Source organism: Canis lupus, chromosome 20 (assembly GCF_003254725.2).
Source record: "Canis lupus dingo isolate Sandy chromosome 20, ASM325472v2, whole genome shotgun sequence".
NCBI classification, from domain to species: Eukaryota; Metazoa; Chordata; class Mammalia; order Carnivora; family Canidae; genus Canis; species Canis lupus.
Window position 1 is genome coordinate 46712628 of NC_064262.1, and position 21900 is coordinate 46734527.

General features: G+C 46.7%; 2 protein-coding genes across 4 annotated transcripts; both read left to right on the top strand.

The window, feature by feature from the left end:
- Positions 1-1787: 1787 nt before the first annotated feature.
- CLEC4O (C-type lectin domain family 4 member O) lies at positions 1788-10886 on the top strand. Of its 3 annotated transcripts, XM_025457878.3 has the most exons (7): positions 1791-1959; positions 2301-2408; positions 2931-2984; positions 3081-3170; positions 5258-5409; positions 6485-6588; positions 7988-10886. In XM_025457878.3, exons 1-7 carry the CDS (start codon positions 1878-1880, stop codon positions 8124-8126), a joined length of 729 nt encoding a protein of 242 aa, XP_025313663.3. In that variant the 5' UTR covers positions 1791-1877; the 3' UTR covers positions 8127-10886. The 3 variants fall into 3 exon arrangements, with proteins under 3 accessions (XP_025313665.3, XP_025313664.3, XP_025313663.3); XM_025457880.3 differs by lacking the exon at positions 2301-2408 and having other exon boundaries at positions 1788-1959; XM_025457879.3 differs by lacking the exon at positions 2931-2984 and having other exon boundaries at positions 1790-1959.
- A 9061-nt stretch (positions 10887-19947) lies between these two features.
- LOC112666948 (olfactory receptor 10H2-like) lies at positions 19948-21013 on the top strand. The gene has a single exon (XM_025458417.3). The coding sequence runs from the start codon at positions 19948-19950 to the stop codon at positions 20905-20907; it is 960 nt and encodes a 319-aa protein (XP_025314202.1). The 3' UTR covers positions 20908-21013.
- Positions 21014-21900: the final 887 nt, after the last annotated feature.

Consider the following 21900-nt stretch of genomic DNA (forward strand, 5'->3'; position numbering starts at 1 on the left):
CTCCCTGTGCAAGTAAGCACACAACTTTGTTGTATATACACTTACAAATGCAACTCCAAGGGTATATGTGTCCTCAACTTTGTCATTTGTGTTGAACTTTTTCCCAGAATTATTGCACCAATTTACACTCACATCAACAGTGTATGAACGTTCCAGTCACTCCATATCTTCACCAACACTCGGTAATCTGATATGCATGTAATAATATCTCCTTGTTCATTTAGGTTGCATCTTCCGGATTACCAATAAGCGTGAGCACATTAAAAAACTTAAAAAACTATCAGGATTTCCTAGAAGCATGAGGAAACTCTATGATATATGCTACTATGGTCATAATAGTGTAAAATAGGTATGCATGTGGCTAAAGATTGCAATGCAATATGCAAATAGGTGGCATATTAGTTTCCTTGGGCTTTTTTTTTTTTTAAAGATTTTATTTATTTATTCCTGAGAGACACACAGAGAGAGAGGCAGAGACACAGGCAGAGGGAGAAGCAGGCCCCATGCAGGGAGCCCAACACAGGACTCAATCCTAAGTCTCCAGGATCAGGCCCCGGGGTGAAGATGGCACTAAACCGCTGAGCCACCCGGGCTGCCAATTCCTGGGGCTTTTATAAAAGGAAGGCACAATGAATGGCTTAGAACACAGAAATTTGTTGTCTCACCATTTGGGAGGATAGAGTCCCAGATCAAGGGGTCAGCAGTTTGGTTCTTTCTGGTGGGTGAGGAAAATATCTGTTGCCTGCCTCTCTCCTGGCTTCTGTGGCATGCCAGCAATCTTTGATGTTCCTTGACTTGTAGAAGCATCACTTCAACCTCTGTCTTTATCTTCACATGATATTCTCCTTGTATGCAAGCTCCTTCTTTTAAAAAAAAATAAGGACACTAGTTATGTTAGATGAGGGGTCTACCCTACTCCAGTATGACCTTATTTAAACTGATTACATCTGCAATGACCCTTTTACCAAATACTGAAGTCACATTCTGAGGTCCTGGGGCTTATAGGGCTTTCACATATAAATTTTGGGTGGAGGAGGGTTACAACTCAACTCGTAACTTTTCTTTCTTCTCTTTCAAATACATAGTATTAATGTTGGCAACACAGCAGAGAATAATGGGGAAGACTGCGTGGTGTCAGAAAGGATTGATTTACATCCTAGCTGTGCTTTTTATTAGCCTTGTGTTTTCACCTCACCAAGCTTTTCATCTATTCTGTGTTGAACAGCCGCTATTTTGGACAGTTTTTTGTGAAGATTAAATGAGATAGTGTAAAGGGCATTTCATTATGTTTGACAAAAGAGGGTGGGCAATAAATGCTAGCTCCTTCTTCCTTTGTCACTATTTTAAAACTTTGAAATAATAAATAGGTAATTAGCTAGAGTAATGCATCCATGAATGAACGCATGCATGTACTAATGAATGAGTGAATGAATGAACAGTTCTGGGAAGTGGTACTGGCCACAGTAGCCAAGAAAAGAATCACACATGTGATTTCCTAAGGCCAAATATCCATAACTGGGCAAACTTGAGATAATTGTTCACAGAAAGCTCTTAGAAGCAGAGAGTGGTGATGGTGTGAGTACAAGGATTTAGATTCGGTTCTATATTGTTTTGTGTTTTAACCACCTCCGGCAGAGATGAAGTTTGCAGGGGAAACTCGGCGCCCACTGCCTTTGCCCCAGGTGCCCACTTCCTTTCCCCTATCAGATTACTTGATCATAGGCCATCTATAGAGATCTTGGGGGCCCCACGTTGAGCCAGGAAGGAAGATAAGTGTAGGAGGGCTGGGGAGGAGGGTGTTTCCTTCCAAGAGCTGGGTTGATCACCCAGTAAACCCTGCAGGGCAGGGGCATCTCAGAGCTGAGTGAACTGCAGCCATGGATGAAGCCAGGCACTCCCCAAACCCCAGTGAGATTACTGCACTGAGAGCCGAACTCCCCCCACAGCAGGGGAACACTGGTGAGTCAAGGAGCTGGGACCAGGGGCCCTTTCCATGTCAGCAAAAGCTGGGTGTTAGGTTTCCCTAATTCCCTCACAGGTTAGGGGAAGGGAGTATCTGAGGTTTGAGTCTTCCTGAAGCCCTTCCTCATCCCATCGGCCTTCACTGTCATGACTTCTTATCCTAGAAGGATGGGCTTCTTTTTCCAGCCTTTTCTGAGTCCTCCCTATCAGGTGGGTCCAGTAGTGAATCCAGAATATCCCGAGGGATACAGCAATTTCCTGCAGACTGTCTGAGGCATTGCAGGGGGCAAGAGAGTGTATATCCTTGGGGAGAGGGAGGCTGACCTCCTTTCCTCCAGGGCAATGGGGACAGACATCCCAGGACAAGACCTGGAAGTATCTCTGCTTCTTCGTGTCCCTGATCCTGCTTCTTACGGTCATTATCCTCAGTGTGATTCTGTCTGAAGGTAAGGCATCTGGGTCAGGGTGAACCACAGGGAAGCAAGCACACTGGCTCCCATCCTGTAAAGGCAGGTCTGCAGGGCTGGTGCAGGGGAGGCTGGTCTGTGTCTCTAGAGGGATCATAATGATAACAGAACAGAGCTCACCTTCCCATCAGTCCCAGAGGGATTTGGGGGGCCTGCATGGGCTAAAGCCAGTCGAAGTCATTGATGAGTGTCTCCCCAAAGCTCATCCCTGACCTAGACCAGAACTCCAGGTTCCCTGCTAACTACTAGAGAGAAGTGGCTCAACAGACACTCCTGAATAAAAGTCCTGCCTCATGGCTCTCTAGCTGGCTGCCTTAGACAAGGGCCTTTACCTCTCTGGGCCTCAATTTCTTCATCTGAAAAATGGGTGGGGCATTTCAGAGCCCCAGAATGCCTTGCCCTGGGAAGGGAAGAAAGCTTTGTCCACTTGGGTTTTGAGGAACTGGGAGACACTCCAGGGAGGTTCTGGGGTCCAGAACACCTTTTTATACTTCTCCCCAGTCTTAAAGAGGACACAACAGGTACAGGAGAAAGTATTTCAACTGAATGAAAAAGGTGAGTGGGATTTGACATGGTTGGCCTCCTGCCCCTCAACCACATCTCCTGTCTCTGCCAAGACCTTCACCAGCCCTTTCTCTTTGGGTCTCCCAGTGACACAGGGACTGGGGGATGCCGGGCACGACCGGGACTTCATTCGGAGTGAAGTGTTCCGGCAAATGAAGGCTGTACTGGCAGGCAATGGTAAGGAGAGGAGGTGGAGAGGGGAGAGGCTGTATTCCCTTCATTATCTATAACAGTGGGGTTCCCACAGCAGTGGTTCTCAGAGGGGCACCCCAATGCCAATGTCTTCTCAGATCTTTTTAGGAAGTTCAGGTGGTATGATCAGATTATATTTGTAATGGAGGGCTCCCAGAAAAGCAATATCTTTGAGACAGCCAGATCTGGTCTGGGCTTGTGGCTGTCTATGACCTTGGGCAGCCCATTTAAACCATTCTAAGCCTCCGTTGCTTCGGCTGTACAATGGAGATATAATTAACAGTGTTTTCTTTAAGATAGACCATCAGGATCCAAAGCCTCCACTTTTACTAGCCACATCAGTGTGCTACAAAATGTAGTCAGTCCTTAGCGGAATGTTAGAAGTACCTGGAGAATTAGCAACAGTGTAGATTCCTGGGTCCCAAAAAACCCTTTGGATCAGATGCTCCTGGAGGGGGTGCTCTTGGTGCTACATGTTTTTCATATAACTTTAGCGTGAGTGGATGACATTCACTATATATACCACCAATTCTCATTCTTCATGTACCTATGTCTTGTAAAGTCCCTGCAAATGATGAATTGATGAATCCTGAATCATTGCTCCTACGGGAAATAACAGTGTTAGGTTTATTTGAGCCTCCTGTTATAACATTTTGTCAACCGAATCAATACCTAACCCTGTTTTTGTGTGCTTCTGTTTAAATATATTTAATAGATATTGTTTCATTAACATTGAACTCATGGCCACCAGCACTATGATTCATGCCTGAATGTAGCTTATCTAATGCACATGCATTTTCTCTGTAAGGCTCATTGCAGTCTTCCAGCTCATTCAGGAACACTGACAGCACTTCTGCATTGCACTTGAGGGCCTTTTGATTTTTTATTTTATTTTAAAAAATATTTTATATTTTATTTGAGAGAGAGAGAGAAAGAATGAGTGAAAGGAGGAGCAGAAGGACAAGCAGACTCCCCAGTGAGCTTGGAGCTGACGCAGGGCTTCATCCCAGGACCCTGAGATCATGACCTGAGCTGAAGACAGACTTTTAAATGACTGAGCAACCCAGGAATCCTGAGGGCCTTTTTAAACAGCAAAATTTTCAACAGAAAGCACAAAAATGTGAAAGGCATGGCACAAAATGTCCCATGGGGAGGACACTTGTTTATGGTGGATGAGAGGTGAAACAAGAAGACAGAGCCTTGCCTTTTTCTATCTCAGATTCAAGTTTTTTTGCTACTTCTCTGCATGTCTGTTAGTGACAAGGAAAACTTCACAAGTATTGATCTGGGAGTTATTAATAGATTTTTATCAAGTAGGTGAATTTGCAAATATGGAATCTGCAAATAGCAAGGAGTAATTGTATGTGTGTGTGTGTGTGCGTGTGCGTGCATGTGTGCGTGTATTCACTAAGTGGATATAGATGAATGCAGCAAGAATTCTCTCTCTCACTCCTGAGCCCTCACTGCCAAGTTCTCAGCTAACCCTCAGGAACCACTGTAATTATATTATATAGTTATATATGTTTTCCTTTAGAGCACAGTTTCTTAAACTGAGCACTGTTGACATTTGGAGCTGTATCATTCTTTGCAGTGGGGGACTGTCCTGTGTATTGTAGGGTGTTTGGCATCATCCCTGACCTTGACCCACCAGACATGACAACCCTCCCTGAGTTGGGACAACAAAAAAGTTCTGCAGATGTTGCCCATTGTCCCCTCCAGAATTGCCCCTGGTCGAGAACTACTGCTTTAGAGTTTCTTCAAGCAAATAAGGATGTCAAATATAAGCCCCTCTATGGTACAAAAGTAGGATATATTTATACAAACATAGGATATTATTCACATTGTTCTTTGGGTCTCCTTTCCCCACTTCATAGGATATCTATAGCATTTTATTATTTCCTTCTGATATGTTTCAATAATGGGAAACACCAACTTAACCAGGTAGTGAGTTACTGTTGGCTATATTCAAATAGAGTCCATTGGGAATGTGACCAAGGGGTGATGGGTGACACACCTCTTCACTGGATGGAGAACTGGACATGAATATTTTGCTAATGGCTCCATTCTCACAGAATCCTCTTGCGAGCCTTGCCCCCTGGACTGGAAGTTCTTTCAGGGCTCCTGCTACTTCTTTTCCCTGGACAACCTCACCTGGACCCAGGCTAATGATTCTTGTGTCCAGAAGCAAGCTCACTTGGTTATCATCAACAGCCGAACAGAACAGGTGGGACACGTAGAATCTTAGCAGGGTGGGGAAGGGATTATAAAATAATTTGGGGGTTCATTTTTCTGTCCCCTCTGGGATCTAGCACAATATTTCTAGTATGGTCTTCAAGACCTGCCTCATCTTGCCTCAAGCCAACGTCCACTGCTATGATATACAGGGAATGGACTCTCTGCACTATGCTCCTGCCTCCAAGCTCTGATTCATGTAGGTCCCTCTGCCAGGAGTGCCCTTATTCTTACTCCACACAGATATGTGTGGAGAATTCTTACTCACCTGTCAAAACCCCAATACAAACATCCTTTCTCCATATTCTCTCATGACATCATCAGAGGCTTTCATCATGGAATTTCACACTGCATCAGGGTTCCCTGCTTATAAGTATGGGGCTGGATCTAAGTAATCTCAGGAACAAGACTTGGCTCAAAGTAGGGCTTCAAGAATGTCCTTTGAGTTGGGTTTCCAGCCAGAGACATTCTTTTTTTTTTTTTTTAAAGATTCTATTTATTTATTCATGAGGGAGAGAGAGAGAGAGAGAGAGAAATACAGGCAGAGGGAGAAGCAGGCTCCATGCAGAGAGCCCGACGTGGACTTGATCCTGAGACTCCAGGATCATGCCCTGGGCGGAAAGCAGCACTAAACCATTGAGTCACCCGGGCTGTTCCAGCCAGAGACATTCTTACAGCCTACAGATCGAACCCCTAGCTCCAACATCCGTTGACCTTAAAAAACATTCACAGCCAGTATTTGTCCAGTACTTCTTTCTAGGCGCACAGACCTCACACATCTGATTCTTCCAATCTTGAGAATATGCTAGGAGGGGGAGACTCTATTTTTTCCTTTGTACAGTTGGGGAGACCAAGGGGTGGGTAACTTGTCTGAGGCCATATGATACGCACATAGTGGGTCTGGAGTTTGTATCAGGATACAAAGTGCTCTACAGGACTGCCTCTGTCTGTCTGCCCACATGAGAGCTCATCTGTACCTTAGACCTCTTCTGACCCCCAGACACTTCAACCTCTGTCCTTTCGTCTTTGATGGAATTTTACCCAGCAGTATGCCTTCTCCCATCTAGGACTTCCTGACATCCACTGGGCAGGTGACATCCTGGATAGGCCTCTTCAAAGAGGGCCAGAAAGGCAACCACAGGTGGATGGATGGCTCAACCCCCACCTACTTGTGAGTCTCCCTGTCTGCAATGCAGATGCCCCTAACCACCCATGACAGTCCCCCCACCCCACCCTAAGAGATCAGCAGCACTTTGGAAGAGTAAGTTTATGACCACTTTGGATGTTTCCCTGTCATTCACTCACTATTTACCCCAAAACAACATGACACATTTCTACCATACTAGCTATTGTTATTTTGTTACTTGGGAAGAGTGTTCCCATTTAAATGCTTGAGAAACAATGGGTTCAATGCCAGGTTGGTTCTTTGTTGCAGGACTTCTTAGAGCCTTGAATGTGCTTGTATGCAGATTGGGCCTATTCAGGAGTATAATAATGTAGCACTTGCCAATTGTATGAGTTTTTGTGTGTGTGTGTGTGTGTGTGTGTGTGTGTGTGTGTGTGGCCTCTGTTTTTAAGAGCCACAAACTGTGTATCTTAAAACAACAGAAACTTATTCTTTCACAGTTCTGGCAGCCAGAAGTCCCAAACCAACATGTTAGTGGGGCTACACTCCCTCCAAAGGCTGTAGGGGAGGATTTTTTCTTGCCTCTTCCAGCTTCTGGTGGCTCCAGGTGTTCCCTGGACTCATCACTCCAATCTCTGGCACACACCCTACCCTTCTCCCCTGTGTCTTCTCTCTTCTATCCCTTATAAGGATACTTGTCATTGGATTTAGGGCTCACTCAGTCAATCCAGGATGATCTCATCTGAATATCTTTCACTTAATTTCATCTGCAAAGACCCTTTTCCCAAATAAGGTCACATTCACAGGTACCTGGGGTTAGGACATGGGCATATATTTTTGGTGGAGACAACACTGAATCCACTATACCTTCCTGGCAGTTACCTGCCTCCTCATACTCTTTGTCTTTGTTCGGGTGTTTCCATCTGCCAGTATCACCTTTCTCTGTTTGGTAAACTGCTCTGGATGGTCTTAGGTTAGGGAAGAATTCATCTCCTTGGTAAACTCATCTACTGTCTGATCATCTACTGTATACCTTACATGCACTGACCAACACATCCTCAGAATGTGCTCCCATTTTACAAAAGAGGAAAACAGAGGCTGAAACATTTAGACTGTTGCCCAGGTCACATAGATAGCAGGTGGCAGAGCTAGAATTTGGACAAAAAGAGAGGCTCAGGGTGAATGGATCTCAGGGAAGGAGAGAGGGTCAGTGGGATGAGGCAGATAGAGATAGTGGCCCCCAGAGCTTGGAGACTGTCCACTTCTCTGAAGACTGTTGCCTGTTGCCATTCCCATTTGAGCTCTTTTCTCCACTCAGAAAAAAAAAATCAGAAGGGGTTGACCAGATAACTACTCTAAGATGGGTTCAATAAATGACTCCCACTGGAGGCCTCAGGAATTTCAGGGCCAGACCCTCAGGAATTTTGTGGGCATCTCTTTACAGCAACTGGGACTCCAAGGAACTACCTGATAATGTAACTGCCCCGGCCTGCATGATGATGTACAACTATGGACACTGGAGGGACTTCTCTTGTGAATCAGGGCAATTTGCTTTCATTTGTGAAAGGAGGCAGAACTGCTGACCCAACCCTTTATACTTCACTCCCTGGGATGAAACAGAACCCTTGCTATACAGCCTCAGACCCCATCCTTACCTTCTCTTGGTTCTGAGTTCATGAGAGGCAACAATAAAAGACCATTCTCCAAACTCTAGGGTCCTTTTCTTGACATTGGGCTTGCCCACCCTTTATTTCCTTTCCTGATTTCTGCTGAGTGAAAGAAATGCCCCAGAAACAGTCCTGGGCCCATTCCTGCAGGAGGATTATAATTTGTAACTCCCGGGACACCTGGGTGTCTCAGTGGTTGAGTGTCTGCCTTTGGCTTAGTGTGTGATCCCGGAGTCCCAGAATCGAGTCCCACATTGGGCTCCCTGCAGGTAGACTGTTTCTCCCTCTGCCTGTGTCTCTGCCTCTCTCTCTGTGTCTCTCATAAATAAATAAACTTTTTAAAAATAATAATAATAATAATTCTTAACTCCCATTAAAGCCAGGCTCAGCCATGATCTTGAGTGGGCCAATGAAATGTGATGGGAGCTGACATATGCCCTTGTGAAGCAGGAATCTTAAGAGTCTTGTGTGGTTCTGCTATCTTTATTTTGCTCTTGCTACAAGACCAGTTCTTTCCAGAGAGTGAAGCTCCTTCAAACTTGGTTCTGCAACAAAGAAGACCTCCTCAAACAGAGCTTCTGCTAACCCACAACCACCATAACCATGACCAGGAAATAAAGCTCTATGGTTGTCGGCCATTAAGATTTTGATGTCACCAGTTACCACTGCAGCATACTCAACCTAAGCTGAATAATACAGGGGACCAAGGTCCATTTCACAAAATCCACATATCTAGGGCTTTCTTCTGACCTAAAAAGCATAAAGCTTGCGGATACAGGGTGATTGGGCCTCTCACATTCATTCAGCATCACCATTAACTCAGCTAGCCTCTCCAATTTCCTCTATAGCATCTCCTGCTGGTCCAGTTTCTTCTCTGGTTCTGAGACATCTCTAAAGCCCCTTCACAGTCTGCCACTTCCCTTTATCCATGCCCCTTACACCTCCATGCATTTGCTTTTGCAGTTTTCTTTGCCTGGGATGATCCCTTCCCCTGGCTTCCCTTGGGACATCTCTCCCTCCATTGGACTCAAATCAACTGGTACCATCTGCATGGTCTACTCAGATTCTGACTCTTGCTTTCCTCTTAGAGACCTTTATTAACTTTTAAGATCTATATTGTACAGATGCAGTGGAACTCTATCCCATTTTTAAAAATCCTTCAATTCCTTACTTGTGTATGACCTCCTTCTGTTAATCCCAAAACCTATGTGAGTTTCTTCCACATCCTTGGATTCTTGAGACCAAGACCAATGATAAGGTGCAGGCATCAGACATCAGGATTAGGCATGGCCATTCCCTGGACCTGGCCTAAGCTCACTTACTTATACATGTGTCACTCATGGTTAGATAGCCATGGCACAACAACGTTAAGGTCTGGATAGAAAAATTGTTCTCCAACAAATGCCATTTTGAATTAGATAAAATAGTAATTTGGTTGGGTCCCTGCTATCTCTCTTTAGAATCTGAAACTGTATGGGGATGAGATGCATGCCTATATCCCTGCTGCAAGGAAGAGAAATATAAAATGTGATTCTCTTCCACGGCCATGGAGATGAGTTGTCAGAATTAAGAGTGGGCTCTTGTTCTTTGTTCAGAAAGTTTAGCTGAAGTTCAGCTATTGGAAAAATGCAGGTTTACCAGATGTCTCATGATGATTTAGCGAAGTGGATCAAACCATGTGCTTTCTCAGGATGTGTTTTGCAATGCATTTATTCAGTAAAAACTCATGAGTACTTATAACATGGCAGACACAGTGATTAAGAACCAGGATAGACAAGCTTGTCACAAGGGTAGCTTCCTGGGACTTTGTAGCTTATGGCAGAGGGGTAGCTGATAGAACAGGTGTAGAAAGCAAGATGGAGTCACTCATGCCAAGCAGTAACTTATGTCAAGCACTGACATAAGCAGCCAAGGGCATTGTTGCTCACATAGTATACTGCCAAAAGAAGCACAAGATAATGGCTTCAAAAACTGGTAACTGGGGTGACTGGGTGGCTCAGTTGGTTAAGCATCTGCCTTCAGCTCATGTCATGATCCCAGAGTCCTGTGATCAAAGCCTCGCATCAGGCTCCCTGCTTGGTGGAGAGCCCACTTATTCCTCTCCCTCTGCGTGCTACTCCCCCACTTGTGCTTGCTCTCTCTCTCTCTCTCTTTCGCTCTCTCTCTCTCCCTCTGTATGTCAAATAAATAAGTAAAATTTTAAAAAAAGAAAAAAAGAACTAGTAACCAGCAGAACCAAAGGAAGTCTACAAAGGCCCAAGACTGATTAAACTCCTTTAAAAAGGAAGATTTTTACAGCAAACTGTCAGACTTTCCAGAAACTTCCCCTTTCACATCTCACCACATCAAAAAGGCAATTTGCTCACAAAATATCTGCCCAAATGATCTCTGAACACAACAGAGATCCTCCACTGCTTGAACATAATAAGCAGCACGTGCAGAGAGCTGACTCAGACCAGGCCAAGGCCTCTTCCCAACTGCATGTTCATGAACTGACTTTGCATTTGGTCTGTTAACTTCTTACCCCTTGTATTTTCTTGTGTAACTTTGTTTTGTGTGACTTGTATAAAGTCAAGTTAAACATGTAGTAAAATGTCACTGAGTTTGGAATCCTTAAACTGCTTTTCAATTATGTTAACCTTGCTTTATGATTGAATAAAGCTGATGTTATAGAAAGACACATGTGTTTGCGCCTTCATAGCATGCTCATAACAGTAGGTTTGAACTAACAACAATGGGACCTGATTCTCACTGGGGAAGAGTCCAAATCCAGGAAAATAATTTTGTCACAGCCCATCTTGACTCTGATATAATATCCATTTATTTGTGGACTTGGATGCTACTACTGGCCCAAGAACTGCAACCACAAATCCATTTCCTTGAAATTAGCACTTCTTTTGTGTGACTCATTAGCTCATATTTTCATAAACTAGTTTCTCCCCAGGAGAAAGTAAAAACCAGAAGGAATCATCTTGGTTGCTCTGTGTTTGAGTTTCCAGAGCCTGGAACACAGAGATTACTCAATAATGTTTGATGGATGAATGGATGGATGAGTTCCAAAGGCATGGGGTAAGATAGGTGAATAGTGAGCTGGCTCCATTCACTATACCCAGACTCCTACAGGGCTCTCCTAAGTGATGAACTAACAGTATCAAGCACTTACTGAACATTCGCTAAGTACCAGACAGTTTATACATTAGGCAGGTACTATTACCGATTTCCACCTGAGTCTGTCTGATGTGAGTCAGTGGCCTGAGGCAGAGAGCCACCCAAGCTACTACAAACAACTCTCCCCTTGCCTATTAATCTGTGTTTAAAAGCCTGAAGAGAGCTGAACAGTTCACAATGGTGGCTACAGAGTCTTTGTTTAAAGAAGTAAACAACAAGCCCCAGAGAATTCAGTGGAAGTGATGTCTTGGGGTAGCAGGATTAGTAGGATTTTCTGAATGTACCACCTCCAGTCCTGCCCTCATGTGCTCAGAGCCCATCAGCTAAAGCCCGTGGGCACACTTCCTGGAAGACACAGAGAGGTGAACAGAGTTCTGCTCATTAGGAGTCAGTCAATGGCATTAAAGAGCGCAATGGGACTCTTTCCCTGTAGAACGTGCCAAGCCCGGCTGGCATAGCAAGCTCTAGAAACCAAGACTGGTTCATTACTGAACAAATCACGGGATTTTAAGTGATAGCTGGGGGCTCATTAAAAGTTGACACACAATTTCCCATCTCCACTTTATTTGTGGAAATTAAGGAGTCCCCAAGGATCGGCCACAGAGCAGTAGGCAAATGAGTTTCAATGCAAAGCTCAGAACTAAGGTAGAGACAGAGCCACAGATTCAGCTCACTCCAGAGGAATAGTCCCTGGATAGTTTTCAAGCTTAGTCTCAAGCTCAAACTTGGTGTTTGATTAGTACCAAGAGACATAGGTGGGAAATGGAGGTGACCATTTCTTGGTCCATGCACCAATTTCCTGGAGTTCAAAGTGGCCAAGTTCTACAACATGTGCCATGAGAGAACCATAGCCCACAAACCACCTGGGGCCAAGTGGCTATTGTGAGTGCTCCATGCTTCATGCTGCTGGGCACAGACAGAGGTGAAAGTCTCCAGAGCTCTGAGGGTGGCTGAAGCTTCTACTTCCACAGTATGCTCTGTGCTGTTTTGTATAAATTACTTGATCAATACCTCCCTTCCTTCCCCACTAGACTGGCAGCCCTGAGAGGTTAGAACTAATCTGAACTTGCTTACTATGGTGTTCCCACAGTTGGGCACCTAATAGATGTTCAATAAAACTGCCTGAGAAAATAAACTCATCCTTCATTACAACACTACAGAAAGTATGTGAGCTGCAAAATCCTTCTGAAATATGAATGGCTCATCCCTAAATTCACTTTTCAGGTGTGACTATGTGACTGACGTCACAGGAATCCACCTACCCTTGTGTGTGTATCATAGCCAGTATGTCATGTAGGTGAGTACTATCCTTTGGCAGTTAGGGTAATGGGATAGGGTCCTTTTGTTTGGATCCCTGATCACCTTTAAGCCATCTTGAACTATTCACTGCCTCCTTTCCTATCCAAGCCCCCTGTCACATTGGCTTTCTTCTGTTCCTTAAATGGATAATCATCTTCCCACCTCAGGTCTCTGGCACATGCCATTCCCTCTGCCTCACACTCTACCACTAGAGGGGAAAGTCTCAGCTAAAATGTCCCCTTCTCCACAAAACCCCCTCAATCTGCCCTATTTCCTTAGCCTACCACCTTCTCTTCTTCACACATCTCATATTCTTGCCTAAATTCAGTTATCTGTCATTCACCTTCTCCCCTCTAACTGTCATGTCCACAGGAGCAGGCATGTCAGTCCTGGTCACTGGGGGCTCCCCAGAGAAGGGCTCAGACGTTGCATATACAGCTGTTGGATACATGCTAGCTGGGGCTGGACTTCCTTTCATCTGGAGATAAGAGTTATCTGGCACACAGTACCGAGACTGGTCATGCTTATCAAACTAACCAACTCGTGTGGCCTGTTCCGACTTTACCCAGTTATCAAAGAGACCAGATCAAGCATGAGGCTTCCTCCCTCCATGCACCATCACACAGCTGCCTAGCAAAATGAGGGGGCACTTCTTAAACAAGACAATGACCAGCGGGTTGAAGAGTTTTTCAACTTGACTTAACTGTCCAATCCATAGTGGGAATTTTGTCCTACAAATATTCATGGTGTTCCTAGTTGGTGCGAGAGATGGAAAGTGACTGGACCTGAGTGCCACCTCTAAGAGCAACCAGGCAAGGAGTGGGGAGATGGGCGAGTGCTGAAGTCACTCAGATCCTGGGAGCTAAATGCCATGGAGGTGCAGCAGATTTCTGGGACGCTACAGTCCTGTTGACTTCCCTGAAACCCATCAAGGTAAAAAGATCCAAAAAGGAAATCCACTGACAATTAATTTGCCACTAACACTGGAGAGTACTGCCACGTTCCTGTGTCTGGGATCAGATGGGAGACTTGGGGGAACCTGCCCCACACGCCCTGGGCCAGGGGTGCGGTGCCAGTGAGGAAAGCAGGTGCAGAACATTACTCTTGGGGACGGCCTGGGTCTGACCCATCTCTCCGCCCACAGCTGTGAACACAGATTCTGGCCCCATTGGGGGCTGATGGATGTCGGGAAGGAAATGACTTGGAAAATATCTCTTGGTCACTCCTGGGTCAGACCCAGTGCAGAGACCCAGAAATGCATGGGTCCTGCTTGGCAGAACAGCTGAGCAAAGCTACAAGGCTGTGGTTCGAGGGACCTTGGTTATTGGTCATTTTGTCTCTGGGGGCCACACACAATTTGGCACATAGTAGGTCTACAAGAAATACCTGCGAGACAAAGGAAAGCATGGTGCCCATAGTTCAAGAAAAACTGAGGCTCAGGGAGGCCAAGCCACTTGTCCAGAGTTACAGCAGCCCCTCCAGGCAGGGCTGCAAGATGCAGCTGAGCTGAGACCTTGGGCTCCTCTCCATCTCCTGGCTTGGTATTGACCCCCTCCTGTGACCTTAGCCTAAAACCCTGACCTCTCTGGGCACCCAGAAGCAGCAACAAATGATATTTCTCCTTGTCCTGAATTCATTCCTTGGTTGGACGTCCATTTCTCTGAATGTCGTTTCCTGATTTGCATGGTGCCAGGAAACCCCCAGATTGCCCCCACATTCTGGGTCTTCTGCTGGCCCTGTCTGACTTTCCAGCCTCCTCGGACCCCATTCTGGACACTTCTCCATGCGTTTGCTCATGCCGGTTCCACTGCCTGCCAGTCCCTCCCTGATGCCTGATGCCGTGTGCAGATCCTGTTCATCCTTCAGAGTTCAGCTCAGATGCCACTTCCCTCCTTTCCTGCCTGCACTGTAGGGTCTCGCAGCACAATGCATGTCCTTCCTCCACTTTTTTCTTTAATGTATTGTTATTGAATATTTAATTTTCCATTTAATATTTACCATTCCAGGTGCTGGGAACATGGCATGCGACCAGTGAGATGCCATCTCTGCCCTCAGGAGGTCTGTAGAAGTCCAGTGGGAAACACAAACCCACAACCTGGTGATGGCAGCACCATGTGATGGGGGACTTCAGGGCAAGCTAGGAGTTAGAGAGGCACCTGGCCAAGTCAAGGGTGCAGGATGCAGAATAGGTTCCTGGAGGTGATGGCATATGACCTGAGACTGGTTGGTTGGAGCAGATGGGAGTGGGGCATGAGGGATGCAGTGGAACCTGGGGATGAGAGGTCTGGTACACTCACAAAATTGAAAATGTTCACATCTCATTTTACCCTAGAGAGACAAAGTGAGGGTTTGTTGTTGGAATAGGGAGAGGGAGCCAAGAAAGAAAACTGGAGAAGCTAATAAGGACCAGACTTTTGGCTGCAGCGAGGCATCTGGGACTAGGGAACTAGTTCTAAGCATGTGGGGAGGAAGTAATTTGGTTTGTTTAGCAGGATCCCTCTGATGTTGTGTAGGAAGCAGGTGGAGAGCTCAGAACAGAAGCAGAGAACGAAATCAGAAGAGATGTTGTAGTGGATTAAAATAGTGTCACTCAGAAATGCATGTCCACTTGGAACCTCAGAACATAACCTTGTTTGGAAATAGGGTCTTTATAGGTGTAATCAGATAAGGATGTCAAGATGAAATCACCCTGGGTGTTGCGCTCCTAAATGCTCGTGTCTAATGACTGGTGTCCTTATAAGGAGAGGAGAACACATACAGACACAAGGAGAAGTTAGTGTGAAGACACAAGAAGAGATTTGAATGATGCAGTCAAGGGAATTGGCAGCCACTAGAAGCTGGGACAGTGGGCACTGAGCTGCATTGTGGCCCTAGGACAAGACAAGCCTGGCTGCCGATGGCTGTGATGGGTTGGCACTGCCTCCTCCATCCCTCCTCAGTCCTCAGCCTGGTGCAGCCTGGGCCCAGAGCAGGGCCATGTTTTTGACATCCCATCTCTGGCGGGGCATCTCTGTTTCTGCAGAGGCGGGACATCAGCCCCTCTTCTGGACCCACTTCCAGGGGCTGGGACCCAGGGTTTCCCCCACCAAAACTCTGGGAACCTTTGCTGTCCTCTCTGGGATGGCCCAGGGGAGCCTGTTTGTGGGGTGTGGATGGAGCTTGAGCTTTGGGAACGGAGTGTCCATAATCCACCCTGGGTAAGAGCAAAGAAGTATGCTCAGAGAGTAAGGGGAGGGGCACCAGCCTCCTTTTGTATCCCTTCCCCTGCCCAGTTAGAGGCAGTCCTGTCACCTCTGTTTTCTGACTTAACCATCCTCTACAGCCCAGCTGGGAGGCCTCAGGGAAGATTTGGAGGCTGCATGTATTGCTGTGGGCTAATCTCAGAGAAGTTTCTGGAAGTCTCCCTAAGGCCGCTGCCTGACTCGGCCCCTGAGGATGGCCCCGCCTGCAACCTCCGCCCGCCCGCCTCCTCTGGGAAGCCTTTGGAATGCCACTGGAGTAGAGCTAGATAAAGTGCAGGTGCACCTCCCGCCCTGCCCACCCCACTTCTGAGCTCCCGGTGTTGAGTGTGAGTGAGGGGACCCAGGGCTTCCTCTGCGACGCCCCAAGAGCGCTCCTCGCAGCCGCCAACAGAGGCGAGTGTGAGCCCCTGGCTGCCTTCCTGGAGGAGGTGATGCGCGCGCGCGCGCGGGATGTGGGGAAGGACTGTAGGTAATAGTATTGGGGTGGATCTTGGGACCCAGAACCCGGCCCGAAGGAAGTGTGAAGCAAACAATGCCTGAGCAGAGGCCTCTAATTCCGGAATCGGGAATCGTGCCCTCGGGCTCCTGGTCCACGCGCCTCCCGTGCGCTTCCTGGCTGTCGCCGCAGATCTTAGGGTGAAGGTTGTCTGTCTGGGACACAGGCGTTATTCGTGGTCTTCCCGCTTCTGCTGCGTCCTGCTGTGAGAGCTACGTCTGCGTGCGCCTGCAGATGTGGCTGTGGTCGAGTGAGTCCGTCCCCGCGGCGGGGTCTCTGCATCTGTGTGAGCGCGCGGGCCCTAAGGCGGCCGCAGGTGCACGCCGGCCTCTGTGTGCATCGCTGGTGTGGGAGCTCTAGGCCGCTGCGCGCGTGGGGGCGGGGGGGGGGAGCGGAATGCAGGGATGTAGAAGTGTGGAAACACATCCATATGCAGGTGTCTGTGAGACAAAGGGGCCCCCAGGTCCCAGTCTGCAAGAACTGGAGGCCGCCCACCCCAGAATGGAGCAGTGCTGAGGTGCCTCCTCTTCTGCTCTCACACACGCCTGGGCGGAGGCTCGGCGGCTGCCCTGGAAGCAGCGGGAAGGGTTAAGAGCAGGTGTCGGGGTTGCTCTTCCTCCCGGACCTCCCCTCTGGCACTGGGCACTCACTCTCTCCCTTTCTGGGGACAGGCTGGGCTGCATGCGAACCAGGGGAAGAGACATCGCAGAGGGAGAGAGGCCCGAGGACAGGCTCATTTCGCTTTCTAAAAAAAGGGAGGAGGCAATATTCACATAGCATAGAATTAACCATTTTGAAGTGTACAAATCAATGGCGTTTAGTGCTTTCACAATACTGTGCAACCATCACCCTTTCTAGTTGGAAAATATGTTCATCACCCTAAAAGGAAACACTGCCTTCATTAGTAGTCACTTCCCCATCACCACCAACACCCCCATCCATACCCAACCCCTCCCCCACCCCTAGTCTGCTTGTTGTGCCTATGAATTTGCATATTTTAGGTATTTCATGTTGATGGAGTCAGACCCTTTGGTTCAGACGACCTTTCGTGCCTGGCTTCCCCCCCTGCCCCCACATAGCATAATATTTTCAAGGTTCACTCATGTTGTAGCACATCTTCATACTTTGTTGTGCAAAAAACACATGACATAAAATTTATTATCTTCACCATTTTTAAGTATGCAGTTCAGTGGTTTCAAGTATACTCACAGTGTTGTGTAATAGATTTCAAGAACTCTTTCAGTCTTGCAAAACAGAAACTCTATACCCATTAAACGAAACTCCCCATTTCTCACTCCCTGTAGTCCTTGGCAGCCTTCATTCTACTTTCTGTTTCTATGAACTTGACTACTTTAGATACCTCACATAAGTGGGATCATACAAGATTCCTCCTCTTTGGGGACTGGCTGATTCCACATAGCATAATGTTCTCAAGGTTCATGTGTTGTAGCATGTGACAGGATTGCCTTCCTTTTAAGGCTGAATGATATTCCATTGTATGGATATATCACATCTTGTTTATCCATTCATCCATCAGTGGCTATTTGGGTTGTTTCTATCTCTTGGGCTATTGTGACTCTTGATGTTGTGACCAGTGTGCAAATATGTCTTTGAGGCCCTGCTTTCGCCACTTTTGCATATAGATCCAGAAGTAGGATGGCTGAGTCATAGGTTGTTCTATTTTTAATTTTGGGGGGACCATTCATACTATTTTCCGTAGCTGTTGCACCACTGTACAATCACTAGAGTTGTAATTGCACTAGAGTTCCAATTTCTCTACATCCTTGCCATTTTAAATGGCACAATGCAGTGTCATTTAAACATTCATAATGTTGTGCCACCAACACCTCTGTTTAGTTCCAAGATATTTCACCACCCTAGAAGGAAATCTGCTAACCCATTAATAGTTACTCTCCATTCTACCCTACTCCTATTCCCTGGCAACTGCTGATCTGCTTCCTGTTTTTTTAAAAAGACTTATTAAAATGAAGATTTTATTTATTTATTCATGAGAGACACATAGAGAGAGGCAGAGAGCCTCTGCATCAAGCCTGATGCAGGACTTGACCCCAGGACCCTGGGAACACACCCTGAGCTAAAGGCAGATGCTCAAACACTGAGCCACCGCAGTGTCCCCTGCTTTCTGCTTTGATCCATTTATCTATTCTGGATATTTCAAATAAATGAAATCATACATTACGTGGTCTTTGTGGCTAGCTTCTTTCACTCAGCTTAATCTCTTTAAGGTTTATCTGTGTCGTAGCGTGTGTCAGTACTTCATGATCTTGTATACCTAAATGATATTCTATTATATGATTATACCACTTTTTGTTTATCCATTCATCTGTTGACCCATTCCGCATTTTAAAAGAAGATGTTGCATTTTAAAAAATATTTTATTTATTTATTTGAGAGAGAGAGAGAGAACATGAGTAGAGAGAGGAAGAGGGAGACGGGGAAGCCAACTCCTTGCTGAGCAAGAAACCTGGACACAGGGCTCAATCCCCAGGATCCTGAGATCATGACAGATGCAGGGCTTAATCCCAGGATCCTGGGCCTGAAGGCAGATGCTTAACGACGAAGCCACCCAGGTGCCCCAAGGTGTTGCTTTTTTGCAAGTCTGTTGGTGGCAGAGAGAGGAAGACAGAGAGACAGAGAAGCAGCACCTGACGAAGCAGATGCTTAGGAGAGCTGTCCTCACAGGGAGCCAGGGCAGATGTGAATCTGTTGCCCCTTAGGGAAGAACATGAGAGAACCCACAGCTGCGAGCCTTGGTTGCTCCATGAAGGAGGAGTTTGGGGATAGGAGAGTAGGTAGGGCTCAGGGAGAGGGAAGGAGATTCAGAGAATGGCACTGGTAAATACCAGAGATAGAGTGCCCAGCTGGGGTCAGACTCTGGTGATGCCCGTCACTGCCACATCCTTGTGAGCGACTCACTCATGTTAGACCACACAACAGCAAGAGTAGCTAAGAGCTGAATGTGCGTCACCTCGCCTAGTGCCACGACAGCCCTGTGGAATAAGCATTATTATCCCATGTTCCCAGTGAGCTAGTAAGGGGTAATGCTGAAAATTAACCAGAGCCTGTATCCTCTCTACGTCACGCAAGAGAGGTGACCAACAGCTGAAGATAGCAATTAGGGAGTAGCTCGGACTTAAAATTCAGGAAGGATTTGGAATCACAGAGATGGAGAGAAACATGGAGTGATTAACATGCTCAAAGGCAGGAAAGTCAGGTGGTTGTATATGGAATCAATAATAGTAATAACAGTAGTTGTAATTCTTATCACCAGTATTATTTTTTACCACATTCTTGCTAATCGCCAGGGCTACACTGTGCCCTTGAAGCACATAATCTTCCCTGAACCTCAAGCAGCTCTGAGGAGCGCTGACAGTCATCATGAGCAGCGAGTGGCAGAGGAACTGGCCCAGAGTGGGGACCCCCCCACCCCAGGAAGTCCTCCAGGGCTGGGCTCAGCGCAGACCCGGAGCTCCTGCCCACCGGGCCACCTTCACTCTCTCCCCACTCAGGGATGGCTGCCACCTTGGGCCTAAACCACAGCTCTGTGTCTGAATTCATCCTCGTGGGCTTCTCCACCTTCCCGCCCCATCTCCTGCCTGCCTTCTTCCTGCTGTTCCTGCTCATGTACCTGTTCACGCTGCTGGGGAACCTGCTCATCATGGCCACTGTCTGGAGCGAGCGCGGCCTGCACACGCCCATGTACCTCTTCCTGTGCGCCCTGTCCATCTCCGAGATCCTCTACACCTTGGCCATCACCCCGCGCCTGCTGGCTGACCTGCTCTCCACCCGCCGCACCATCGCCTTTGCAGCCTGTACCAGCCAGATGTTCTTCTCTTTCACGTTCGGCTTCACCCACTCCTTCCTGCTCACGGTCATGGGCTACGACCGCTATGTGGCCATCTGCCACCCTCTGCGCTACAATGTGCTCATGAGCCCCCGTGGCTGCACCTACCTGGTGGCCTGGTCCTGGGCTGGTGGCTCGATCATAGGGCTGGTGGTGGCCACAGCTGTTTTCCACCTCACTTTCTGTGGACCCAATGAGATCCACCATTTTTTATGTCATGTGCCCCCTCTCTTGAAGCTGGCCTGTGGAACTGATGTACCAATAGTGGCCCTGGGCGTGGGGCTGGTGTGCATCACCGCCCTGCTGGGCTGCTTTCTCCTCATCCTCCTCTCCTATGCCTTTATCGTGGCTGCCATCTTGAGGATCCCCTCTGCTGAGGGAAGGCACAAAGCCTTCTCCACCTGTGCGTCCCACCTTATAGTGGTCATTGTGCACTATGGCTTTGCCTCTGTTATCTACCTCAAGCCCAAGGGTCTGCACTCCCAGGAAGGCAACACCTTGATGGCCATCACCTATACGGTCCTCACGCCCTTCCTCAGCCCCATCATCTTCAGTCTCAGGAATAAGGAGCTGAAGATCGCCATGAAGAAGACCTTCCTCAGTAAACTCTATCCCTCCAGCATCTAAGTGGCCAGTGTGGGGGTGGTCTTAGAATAAGGTAGAAGGATGACCATACCCTCATCTGTACAATGGGGTGAACAATGACTACCTAGTAAGATTGGTAAAAAGTGAACGAACAAGGGATGGTGGAAAGGGAGGTGTGCGGGGAGTGGGGGTGACTGGGTGACAAGCACTGAGGGGGGCACTTGATGGGATGAGCACTGGGTGTTATGCTATATGTTGGCAAATTGAACACCAATAAAAAAAAAGTTTTTGAAACAACACCCATGACATAGCAGGTGCTCAATAAATGTGAACTTTACTTCTTTTTTCTCCCTTGGTTTGTGTCTTGGATATTAGTTTTATTTATAATCAAACAGTTTTATCAAGATATAATCCACATGCCATATAATTTCATATAATTTGCCTGTTTAAAGTACACAATTCAGGTGGTCTTTAGTATATTCAGAGTTATGTGATCATCATCACAATCAATTTGAAACATTTTTGTCACCCAAAAAAGTAACCTCTACCCATTCAGTCCCCATTTCTTCCCCAACTCCCATAACCCCCAGCCCTAGGAAACCACTTTTTTTCTCAGAAAATATTGTTTAAAAATTTTTTAATTGAAGTATTGTTGCCACACGATGTTAGATTAGTTTCAATTATACAATATAGTGATTTGACCCCACACAATACTATTACAAATACCATTGACTACATTCCCTATGCTGTACGTTTCATCAGTCCTGTGACTTACTCATTTCACTTTGCTTGTTCTGGATATTTCACATAAATGTAATTATACATCAGGTTGTCTTTTTGACTGAGTTCTTTCACTTAGCACAATGTGTTCAAGGTTCCATCATGTTGTAGATGTGTGAGGCCCATTCATTTTTATTGTCAAATACTATTCCATTGTATGGACATATTGTATTTCTTTTTTTTTAATTTAAATTCTAGTTAGTTAAGATTCAGTGTAATATTGGTTTCTGGAATAGAATTCAGAGGTTCATTGCT